The 12,312-nt window shown below is 54.7% G+C and overlaps 2 protein-coding genes across 2 annotated transcripts; both read left to right on the top strand.

Moving 5' to 3' along the window:
- Nucleotides 1-1,629: 1,629 nt before the first annotated feature.
- On the top strand, nucleotides 1,630-3,150 carry BZA05DRAFT_332182 (ICE2-domain-containing protein; the record flags this gene model as incomplete). Its single annotated transcript, XM_051480634.1, has 5 exons — nucleotides 1,630-2,163; nucleotides 2,220-2,408; nucleotides 2,466-2,497; nucleotides 2,553-3,010; nucleotides 3,071-3,150. 5 exons carry the CDS (start codon nucleotides 1,630-1,632, stop codon nucleotides 3,148-3,150), a joined length of 1,293 nt encoding a protein of 430 aa, XP_051343147.1.
- A 3,166-nt stretch (nucleotides 3,151-6,316) lies between these two features.
- BZA05DRAFT_387475 (uncharacterized protein) lies at nucleotides 6,317-7,762 on the top strand. The gene has a single exon (XM_051482587.1). It carries the CDS (start codon nucleotides 6,749-6,751, stop codon nucleotides 7,391-7,393), a length of 645 nt encoding a protein of 214 aa, XP_051343146.1. The 5' UTR covers nucleotides 6,317-6,748; the 3' UTR covers nucleotides 7,394-7,762.
- The last annotated feature ends 4,550 nt before the right edge of the window (nucleotides 7,763-12,312 follow it).

The following is a 12,312-nucleotide window of genomic DNA, read 5'->3' as shown; positions in this document are numbered from 1 at the left end:
TATGTGGGTGGAGATCGCGAAGAAAGGAAGGCACGGAAGGAAGGAAGGTAGACGTGCAGCGATATCTATCTATCGTGCTGCTCGGGAGTGTTCTCCACAGTTTGTTTCCTGCTTGGTCGTGTGTCTGCACGCATCTCTGCTCATTTCCCCACACGAATGCCAGGATGATTTCCTGGAGTCAACGCACGATAACAGGTACTCGTCCACTCCATCAATCGTTTTGTGGCTACGAGTACTGTGAAGTATTTGTCCATATAGATATTGCTGCCGTCATCGTCCGGGGGCGGCCGCCGCACCGAGATGGGCGTCAGTGTGCAGGCTGCGACGAGTTGTGGAGGATTCTCGCCTTCAAGAAACACCACACCCAAAAACCGAGGACTGCGGAAGGCAATCGGTTGACACAGTGGACGACGGATCACACAGGATACGAAATCGTCAGAAAGACGCAAGAAGATGGTAAGTGGGCAGTGGATGAGGAGTAGCTACTAGTAGTGGCGGGCGGCAGGGTTCGTGTCCGGCGTTTCGGTACGGCAGAGTAGCAGCCACAGCAGCCAGAAAAAGAAACGCAGGAAAAGGAAATAGCTGGTAATTTGGAGTAGAGTGGGAAAGAAGCATCATCACGTTTGGTCGTCAGGACACATTTCATCCCGTCGGCGAAACACCTCGTCTTCTTCACGGCGATGCTGTCAATGCTGCCGTTCGTTTCGCTACTCTAGCCAACCTCACGACGGGCATCTAGATCCCCAGGCCGATCGTCGTCGTCGTCTCCCAGTATCCAGACCGCGCCTCTACCTAGGCCCTCATCACCACCTCCACCACCACCACTTCTACCTCCGCCAAACTCTCTGCATACTCTGCAACTCTGCAACTCTGCGTATCCCGCTCCTTACGAGCACATTCTACCTCGAGTACATACTTCCTGCCGTCTGGCTCCTGCTACATACTCCAACGAAGAAAGTCGATCCGCGCCTGCAGCACTCTCGCAATCGCTGTAACTAGTCGCCAGCTGCACGTTCCAGATTCACACTCCGATAGCACGCAACCGGCACGTCGAGTAACTACACTTTACACTACACTGCGTACGAAAAGACCACCACTAAAGTCACTACATAGGTAGCTACATACCATCACCAAGCTAACCACCCATCACCGGCCCGCCTACGACCACCCAAACGAACGAAACCTGCGAAAATCACTACCGACGCTTATTGCCGCGCTATCGCCGTCGTCTCCACCCTTACCTTACTACCGCACCCAGTGCGATAGGCTGCGCGCAGGAGCGAGCGAGGGAGAAGAAAAATCAGAAAGGCCAGCCCACGAAGAAAGAAGGCACCCCTCCCGCCACCTTCCCCCGCAGTCATCTCAAGAGAACACGTCCCGAAGCCTCGACACGACCCCCCGAGTAGTGACGAATCATCATCGACCGACCCGGCGAACGAACGAAGAAGATCGCGCCAAAGGTCGCCTCACACTGCTCCCATCTTCCGTCCGTACAGCACTGGCCACCTCACCTTCTACTTATCGCTACTGCAGCATCCATCCGCGGCTCACGTTCTCTACCGACGAAAACGCCATCACCTATCATCCGTGCACCCTCGCGAACCCCCGACACCACCTACTCAGGCCCCCATGAGCCTCTCCTGGGCTCCGGCACGAATATTGACCGGGGTTGGCTTCCTCGGGTTTGTCATCCTCTTTGTCCCCCTGGCCTTCGACGTGGGCGGGAGAGACTGCGGCCTGCTATATTCGCTATTACTGGCGGCTTTCTACTTCCTGCTGTCGACGGCGCGGGGGGGGATCCCATCGACTACGCGATGGCGGGGGGCCAGGATCTTGCTGGGGTGCGTCGAGATGCTGCAATGCGTGGTGATTCTGGGGCTGTTGGTGTATGCCCTGAATAAGGCGGACGATGACGGTGGTGGTGGTGGGGGTAGTGGTGGGTTGGGGTTCGAAGCCAGGGAACGCCTTTTGGGAGTTGATGGTGGACATGCCGCCGAGAGGTCAGCTATGGACAGGCTCACCATAGGGGCTTGGGATACGTTTCTGACGTTCTCAACCCCTATGTTTCAACTGTCGGAGGGATTCTGCAGCTTGTTGGTAATACAAGCCGGTGGCCAGATTTCGCGGTGGTTGGTGAACCGCAAGAAGGCAGATACTTGGATGGTGAGGGCGAAACTGCGTTAAAATGACCTCGGAATCATGTACTGATTGTGTCTCAGATTACTCTATTGGTGATGTCGGGCTCGATAATATCCTCCGCGCTGTACTTTCTCTGGAGAATCACCACATTTCCGGAGATTGGAAACTTGGATGCCGCGCTGATCGGTGTTTCGGTTACTTGTGCTATTTTCCTCTGCGCCTATGGCATCAGGTCGGGACGGGGAAACCCTATCGAGAGTTCGCTATTGGTATTTGTTTCACACTTCCCACCGTCATCGGAGGCTGACTGACATGGTACCCCATAGTTTTCGTATATCGTGCTCTGTGTCTACCAGATGTAATCTCTCCCGAACCCGTTGTGTGACCCTGTAGCATACTGACAGCTGTCCCAGCTTCACCGACTACAAGCCATCGACGCCCCAACCAGTGGCCATCGAGAAGACCGAGTTTCCGCCTTTCCCGCCTATAATCATGACTAGCTACGAGTCCCTGGTCGACAACCTCTCAGCCTTCCTGCCCTCGTTCCTGCAGCAAGTGGGCAACTTCATGATATCGGCATACTCGACCATCACGCCGTCGGTTATCATCTCGCTAGCATATCGCATATTTGTCTTTTATGCATCTACCCGCATCATTCCCGCGGTGCGGCAGTCCGGAGAACAAGGGGAGCCCATGAGCAGGATCGCAGGGTTCTTTGGATGGTATAGCCCTTGCATCCTGGTTGCCGTTTACACGCACCTGCTGCTTCAACACTTTGAGGTTGTGGGCGGGAATGGTCTGGCCGCTAGATGGATTACCGGGGTGCCGGTTGGCGGTCACGTCTGGAGATGGGTAAATATTGGAGCCACAAGTATGTCACCACAACCCCGTGATACCATGATACCACGCTAGATTACTGACGGAACGACAGTGCTGCTTTACGCGTTTGAGCTCCTGATGGGCGACGAGGAGGGGAACGAAACATTAACAAGTCACTGGAAAACGGATTAGTCGTCCGAGCTGATGATGGAAGGACATCATCACTGATACATAAGTAGCGAGCTGCCAGTTAGCTCGAGGACTAAATGCCGGGAGCACATCTGCCCAAATACCTTACTGTTTTCTTTCTTGGTCTATATATTTTTACTCCGGGTTTTCTCTTTTTCTTTTTTCTTTTTTTTCTTCTTTTTTTTTGTCGGCATCTGTCATCGGGAAAGGATACTAGGCGCCCCAAACACACACACATCCACATCCACATCATCACCGCTACCATGAACTGCAGAACCTTTTTGGGTGTGAAATCTTCTTCTCCTTCTCCTTCGCTTTTCCTTTGTTACTTAGGCTAGGTACAACAAAACGGGTGGGTATGGGGGCATATCGTATCGTCGGTTTCACGGGATTCAAAATAATGTTCTCTTTTCATGTTCTTCTTCATCACTGCTGCTGCTAGCTACCAGAGGGCTGTACCGATGTAATGGTGGATTTGTCTGTGATAGGTACTCGTTCCTGGGTGGGATATGTATTATACTGGATCTGGAGCTGGGTGTGAATACTTGTGAAGAAACCGAATGGTTGACCATATCTCAGTGTTGGGAACCGCACGACATTTCCCAGTTTTTCCATCTCTCTCTAAATGCGAGTGAGATCCCATGCCCCACACCCGCTGACTAACCCACCCACCCACCTGCAGGCTGTCGGCCAAATCCCCCGCCAAGCCACTAACCCCCCTCTAATACATAACTGCAACTTTTTTTCCTCCTCTTCCCTCTTCCCTCTCACCACACGCACCGCACTCAAAGAATCGCAAATCGAAGCCACACACGGAGACCTCCCCTCCCCTCGGGGCAGCGGGCTTGTCTCACCACCCCGGCTTTGGGAGAAAGTCCCCGGACACCTGCGTCGTCTTCACGACGACGCGCGCGGAAACGCCGCTGCGGTAGCACCAGCGAAACAACTCTTCGTCGATTGGGATAGTTATGCGATTGCTTCTCCCCACCCTTCCTGACGGAGGGGGCGGGGGGAGGTAACTCAATGGGGCTTATTCTTGGACGCGGTGCGTGCCGGTCACCTTTTTTTTTTCTTTACAGAGAAAGCTGTAGCTTATGGAAAGCACACCCGACTGCTGGGCTCCTAATGATGGAGGAGGGCGGGAGGGAGGGATGCTTCTTCGATGGAGCCGGCTTCGATGGGATATGGGAGAGATGGAGACAGGATTCCGTGATGAGCTCAAATCATAGAGTCAAGCACTGAGACTGCCAAGGAACCGCGGAATCCTCAAGTAAGGGCCGCGCGACTGAGGGGGTGGAGCTGAGAATGATTATGAATCTGAGAATCTGGAGATATGTCTTATGGATAGTTTAGATACTTGGTAATGGGAAGTGGAGGCGGGTGCAAATATCGATATTAGCAAGACCAGACATGATCGGGGTGTTTGTTCGACGTGATACACATGCATAATACAATGCGGATGTCTACGACATCAATGATCCGACAGAGGAGGGCTATGATGACTTCATAGGTCTCGCGCAGATATGCATCAACACAGAGTCCAGCTGGAACGACTCGAGAGTCGACAGGGCTTGCGGCGTCCCGCCCGGAGGAATGTCCGAACGAAGCAGGTATGTATCATATGTACAAGACATATTTGCCCCGAACCCTTGGGCCCGGGGATTAAGCGGGGACTTCACAGTTTCGTTCTATCTACCTATGCTACATACATAGGTCTCCAAGCGTGGGTGGAATCTGGATAATCCACCTGGAGGCAGGATCCGCTCGTGGTCCTGCAGGCCGAGGGAGGAGGGAGGAGTGATCTCTGCTCTCTGCGCGCCTATGGTCAGCCGGGCAGGTTGGCGAACATACTTGATAGATACATGGCTTGTCGCAGGGCGTGCGAGATGAGCAGGTATAGGTGCCACGGCGACCGGGGAAAATCCGGCCGAATCAAGTTCTTCCGAGTCCTCGGGCTTGGAGGTTCATGGGAACTCAATACCGTATTACTGCACTCTAGGATGCAGAAACCAATGCTCCTAGTTGTTTCCTAGTTGTCTACAATCAATCTTCGCCCTCCTAGAGGCTGGTACGGTAGTTAGCGATCAACCGGTGATCTCGCAGAAAGCAGGAAGAAGCACGGTCCCTCGGGCCCGGACTTATGTACAGCGGCTGTCTGTGATCGGGGCCCAATCCCCCGCCGTACATATCTCAACTCAACTCAACTCTTGGTTTAGCTGGAGCAATAGGTACCAAGTATGTACTAAATGGTGTGTAGATAGGGCATACAAACATACACCCGGACTGGTTATCCACTTTGCTCTGTGGGGAGTTGCCCGAGGCGGGAAAAACATGTCTGTCCCGAGCCTTCGGGTCGGAGGGACCCCGCTTGACTCAGAGATAGGTAGCCCGCCTCGAAATATTTGCTCTTTCATGCCGAGGTTCCAGCGCTCTTGGCTGGCTGGCTAGCTGAGCACCGAGAGGTCCTTTGATCCGAAGGTTTGCCACCGTATCTCGGTGCTGACGGGTTCAACGGCGTGCACTTTGATCGGAAGTTGCGCCGTTGGGGTGCACTATGCGAGACAAGACGAGACGCCCGATCTCACCAGCTGACATGTAGTTAGAGTATCTAGCAGCTGATGTTTCACCTTAGCCGATTCGCGATGCCGTTCGCTTGGGAATTAAGCTTCGTCACGTCGGTAGCTGGCCCGCCCCCATCCTCCATCGCCTGGGGTTATGCACTTATGCTTTGAGGCGTTGAATGAGGCGTGCAGACATCCGGCTGGCTGGCCCCTCCATTCGATCTCGGCCCCGATCGGGAATCGACAGCTGTCGGAGATATCACCGGTTTGCGCGAATGCGTGTCTCGTCCTCGTATAGGAACATTACTCGATGACTTCACAGTACCGCAGAGGAGGTATTGATAGTGTTTCCAGGCATCAAGACCCACCAAGCGTAGTTGGCGGCGGCTTGATCTTGGCGTTCGGTAAATTGCAGCCGTCTGGTGGGTGGATACTTGGGTATATCCATAGTGCCTGCGTAGGCACATACGTTTGCGACCGAGTTTGAGGCTGTTGAGGCACGACCGTTTGCTGTTGTGATCGGAATAGACCCCAGAACCGCGGTAAGTCCCGGTAGGGCTGAATACGGAAGGCAGCTGCGAGATGAGATGACCTTGAGCTGCGGCGGCGCGTCTAGGTAGCTGCGCGCCAAACGTCACGTCGTGCACGTCACGACTCACGACATCACGAACACCACGAACGCCGTAACGAAATACAAAGAACATAACGAAGTGCACCCAACGGCGCAATACTGCCGAAGAAAGACGGCTGTCTGACATGCCAAGTGAGTCACGTCGAGAGCTCAGGGATGGGAACAAACGAATGAATGAATGAATGCTTGACTGACGGTGACTCTGTGGAGTCTGCGGCGATTACTGATATCGATCGTTAGCTGGAGCCTACAGCTGCTGTAGGCCGCGGCTGAGCTCGGCGCGGATACATAGCACCGCAACATCACCGACTAGAAGCACAACAACGGCATCATCAGCAGCAGCAGCGGAGAAAAGGTACCAACCGAATTTCCCCCAGATACCAACACGAACTCCCGCCTCATCCCAGGAATGTCTACCTCCACCTGCATAATCTGCTACGACCCCCTCCACACCCCCGCCGTCATCTATCCCTGTACACACTCCGTCTTCCACTACAGCTGCATCCTGAGCTGGTTGTCCGCTCCCTCCGCCCCCTCCGCCTCCACGCTACCCCACCACATCCCGATCGACAAGACTTGTCCCCTCTGCCGCTGCGTGCCCCTCCTGGTCCTTGGCGGAGGTCGCCGCTTCGTCGTTCCGTCGGGGACGAGCTACGTAGAGCTGCTGGGCGAAGCCCGCGAGCAACTGCTGCGCAGAGGGAAACGGTTGTGGAACGGTGAGAATGTTGCGGCCACGGCGTGGATACTCGTCCAGCTGTCGGCACTGCAGGAGCGACATCGGGTCCTCGAGGAGGAAATCGCGTCAGAGGGGAAGCTGTGTGTGTCGGCACGGTTAGTGGAGGCACAGGATGGGATGTTGACTGCCGTTGCGGGACTGCATGCTCGGATCTGCGATGGAAGGATGAGGGAGGTGTTGAAGGCCGTCAGGAGGGCACGTTGTCGGACGGGGGTTCTGCAACACGTCTGGGAAGACGTCAGGTGGGACGACGACTGTCAACAACCTGTCGGATGGAGACTGGATGTCATGAAGAAGCTGGTGCCTAGGGCTTGGTGAACTGAACTCACGCTAATGACGGAATGACCGAGATGATGCATTGTAGGACCTGTAAATGATTTTCCTTTCTCCCCTCACTGGGTATCTTCTCCCCCTGTACCCATCTCTGTATCATGTTTGTACATATCTCAATCTAGAGCGAGGTGACAACATCACCTTCTACCTCCGGCCTGTCTCACTTCACCCCGCTATTCACCGTCTCACCCGTACGGCCCGAGAGAATAAGCTGAGACTAGACCAGACAAGCTGACTAGTGACGACCCAGGCACTCGCTCGTGCCCCTCCATCCATCCGTCCATGCTTCCTCCCCCCCGCCCTCCATCTCCTTCCAAATGCATATATGCCCTCCTCCCATCCTCGATCCATATATACCCCCACCACTCCTCCCCGTCCTCCCCCACTGCCCACTGCCCACTGCCCACTGCCCACATCCTCCCATCACATCCGGCCCCTCTTACCTCTCCCTCCCTCCGTCACCCACAACCACCGCAATCACAAAGAAGAACAATGGGCGCCGGAACCTCCTCACCACCGGCGTACCAGTGGACCTGCTCCCACTGCAACCACAAGAACCCGATAACGACCCAGACCTGCGCCAACACTGCGTGTGGGAAGCGGTGTCCGGATGGAGAGTTCGTAAAGCACGTGGCGAAGGCCAATGAGGCGGCTATGCTGGGGCGGTGGGGCTAGCCGTGGGGTGGAAGGGGTGGAGGATAGACGTTTGCGGTTATCTCTGGAGGGGTTGTGGGGGAAGGGTGGGGTGGGGGAGGCAGGATCGATAAGCGGATGCGGATGCGGAGGGTGGATGCGTGAATGGGTGGGTGGATGCGTGGATGCGTGGGTGGGATTTTGGGATGGTGGGGTGGGATTGTGGGATGGTGGGGGTGGACTGGACCGGTATCTGTTGTTTGTCATTCCTGAAGAAATTTTATATTGCGCCGGATTCGGGCGGTGCGGTGTACTGCTGCTGGTGGTGGATGCTTCCGTTTACTATTATGTTTTCTTCCGGGTCCGACGGATCGAGGCTGTAATACCTCTCCCTCTATACGTACGTACGTACTTGGTACAATGTTCTGCTACATATGTGCCAGGTGACGAATGAAACGGAGTCAAGTCGAGTCCGACTAGAAGGCGGCCGTGGTGTGATGTGATGTGATATGATGTGATGGGGATGTGGTGAGTGCGAGACTTGAGATGGGACAGCCCGGAACGATCGTTGCCGGTGAACCAGCGATCAGGATTCAGCTTCTCACATGCAATCCTTCAAGTACTTACCTAGGTATATGGCGTTTAAATAACCTGGCTGTTGCTGGACTGGAGATCATGGTTGGAACTTGGGGGGAGACCGAACTTTGTTTTCCTCCAGATTAAAGGATATATTGCTCACTCGCTAGTATCCGCCCGTGCAGCAGTCTCCCTCCCACCTCCCGGAATGCTCGCGGTATCGACGGTGACGGCGAGGGACTCGCACGGTTGATTTGTCAAGTCGAGTCAAGTCAGGAGAGCACACTCGTGGGTCGTCATCGGAGTTCCAGACTCAGACTCCAGACTCCAGCATTCAGCAGTCCGGGTATGATTGTATCCGTTTCTGCCAGTCAGACGGACAGACAGGCAGATAGGCAGACAAACAGCCTATAGAATGGGGCGGGCAGATATAGTAGTAGTAGTACATGTTACAGAAGTGAGTAGCACCCAAGCCCAAGGATTACGGTAACAGACTGCGATAAGCACCGCCCTACATACCTTGTACCTGGGAGGGAGGGTTGTTTACGAAGTCTATCACTATTACTACCAAGAATGAGAGCAGTCGGCTGGTGGGCTGGTGGAGTGGGGTACGTGAGGAGCAATAAACTCCGTGGTTAGCTCCGAGATAGGTACAGTGTGAAGCTCCATGGTTAGCTCGGATATAGACACAGCGGCCAAGTCCCGGGCATCCTTTACGGAACGGTTCGTTAAGGGTAAGCTTAATGCATACATGGTGCGTACTTCAGACATACGGTCTTCCGAGTCCTACTAGAGTCTAGTCCTCGTACATACGGACCTACGGACATGCAAGTTACCTTATCCCTGATGGGGTGGGGGGTTCACGACGTGCTGTACCGCCCTCCCGGGGCTAAGCTATGCATACGGACGACCCGCACGGACGAAACATGAAACAATAATGATCTACCCAGGTAGGATACGTGATGCGAGCCGTACTCACAAGGTATCACTCGTGGATATGCATGCACGGCAGCGTGAGGTTCGCCCGGTGAGGCCCGGTGAAGGCCCGAATCCCACACACCGAACGCCAGACTCGCACGATGGTAATACCGCCGAAGGGACGGATGGACGGTACAACAACACGAGGAACGTCTGGGACGACTGGCACGCCTTACTCAGCACTGAGACCGGTGAACGCATGGATGAGCGGTTTTGGGAACTAGGGAGGCGAGCTCAAAGTCCTTGCGGCGCCAACAGTTGAGACTGGCAATGGCAAATGCTCCATCAGTCTACGTACTTCCTCCTACATATCCACCAGAGACATCACCTCATGCTCCGTCAACACCCCCCTCCCCCTCTCCGCGCCGTTTCCCTTCGTCCTTGCAACGAATTCATTCAGCACGGTATATGTACTTAGATATAGGTAAGCCGCAGTTCCTTGTTACCGAGACAGTCACAGTGTAACTCTAGTTAGGGCTGTAGATATCTCTTCAAGAAGTTCCATCCTTATGGCAGCGGCGGTCACCCATCACCTGTCCCATATCATACGATATGAAGCGAGGCGTCGTCATCTCGGCCCCCAACGATACGTCTTTTTCTTCTGGTTGCTTTTTTTCACGAGTGCGGCTTATGTCTGAAACAAGTATGTACGGTGTGGAACATACGAGATCAAAATGGAGGGTACGCAGCACAGTGACTTACTCTATGTACTTCGACTCTTCAGGGCTGACTTGCACAGGCACTTCCACAAAACCCAGCACCACACTTGGGCCAACCATTCGGTAGCTTTCCCATAATACCGAGCTGAACCTCCCCCGGCTCCAGCAACCCAGACGACAGATCAAGGGTCCAACGCCCTAGATCATCATCCACAGGCATATACACCACCACCTCCCGCCCCGATACCGTTACCCAGTGCGTCGGGACAGTGTTGACGGATCCCTGGGCCGCCTTCAATGGCGATTGGTTGGGTGGATTATGGATGTTTACGCTCATCTCGAAACCCAGGTCACAGAGGGTGTCCCCGATGTGGTTTATTCAAGCGAGTATGCCGTAATACTCCGAGCGACGCGGTGGCAGCTAGCCCGGGATCGAGACATGTTCTCGGCTCTCGGCCAACCGGACGAGAAATGGCGGAATAATTGCACCAAGGCAGGATCCTTGATCATCTACCGGCGCCCGGCGGCGGAGGAGCAGCACAGCATGGATCGAGACCCGGGGACGTCACCGTCTGAATACGACCACGGCCACGACAATGACGACGCAGATATGAATAATCACCAGGCTGCTTTGTGGGATCACCGAGACGGTGATACCGATTACTCGGGACCGGGCCAAGCCTGGGTACATCCACCACAAGGGAGCCAAGGTGACTCGGAAGGATCCGGGCGTTCACAGGTACGGTATGCCTGTGGCCCCCAGAGAATGCGGCATAGCAACACATGCTGTGATTCCACTACCTCATTATGTGATTATGCGCATATGCCTTACAGCTGGAACCCGTGTTGGCATTCTTGCAGTTCCGCCCTCACGTTGCAGCTGACGTTTACTTCCAACAAGGCAATTCCCGTATTCGCCCAGTCCCTATATGATGCTGGAGCCCGTCTGGGGAGGATATATGTTCGGGATGACTTCCCAGCCCTGCGCACTCTCCCGTGGTACATCCAGACGCACCCATGGCCACCCAGCAAAAGAAGATTTCTTGAATGGCATGTACCTATGTGCACCACACAAAGAAACGGCTCTCCCTCCTTTTCCCGCTTCTACTTCTCTTCCGGCAAATTGGACGCCGTCCTCGAACCTGCCACAGCGCCTTCCCGTGGAACTGTCCTGCCGATATCCGCGTTCCCGAAGAAGCTCAGAGTAGCCCACCTACATACCTACCTACACCGTCCTTCTACGAATGGCCCAGATACCTGCACCCGTCGTTTCCGCTTCCTCACCCACTTCCTCGCCTCAATCCGTATGATGGCTTACCGTACTTCGCACACAGTCTCCCGCAGCCCTGAAAGAGTCTGTCTGACCTCCGAGCCCCCCATCCACCCTAACCTCCCCGATAGTACCAACAATCCTCGCTCCACCTCCTCCTTATATGTACTATTCAGATAGGGCGCAAGCAGGACATAATTTGCCTCCAGGATCTAGCCGATGAACCTGGCGGTGATCGACTTTTCTCGCCTTGGTTGTTATAAGAATCAAGATGGGTCTCCTGCTTCTTTCTCAACCGGCAGACGTGGATCTTCAAGTTGCTGCATCTCACCCCAATCTCGAGCCATTTCTTCTGTGATTCCCCTTTTAAGTAGCTCGCATCCCCACTCCACCTAACCCTTTCTCCACAGGCTTCATCCGTTGCTTCCATTGACCGCTCATCGCCCGAACCCCGTGACCGGGAACCACAGCCTACGGGCATTCGACCGTAACTTCGGAGAACCGTTGTAGGGCTGGAACTTCTTCCACTACCTATGCGGACGAATACTGCCGGCAGCCATCCCAGCCCTAGGTAGTTCTTCCGATCATATACTCTCCAGGACGGCTTGGGAGCCCGTCCCTCTCCACCATTCTCGCGGTGAATCTCCAGCACTCGGAGAAGACCTCCTTGCTCCTTCCCATGCGCACCTGGTAGCGTTACCACTCTCCTCCGATGCGCATTCCATCTACTTACTTGTCTTCCGGTCTCACCCACCACGGTCCGCAAGCCCTCAGGCCTACGCTGGGAG

This window comes from Tricharina praecox (genome assembly GCF_024521635.1).
Source record: "Tricharina praecox strain CBS 144465 chromosome Unknown BZA05scaffold_3, whole genome shotgun sequence".
Lineage (NCBI taxonomy): Eukaryota > Fungi > Ascomycota > Pezizomycetes > Pezizales > Pyronemataceae > Tricharina > Tricharina praecox.
The sequence above is the reverse complement of the archived record's forward strand: the minus strand, read 5'-3'. Positions and strand labels throughout refer to the sequence as shown.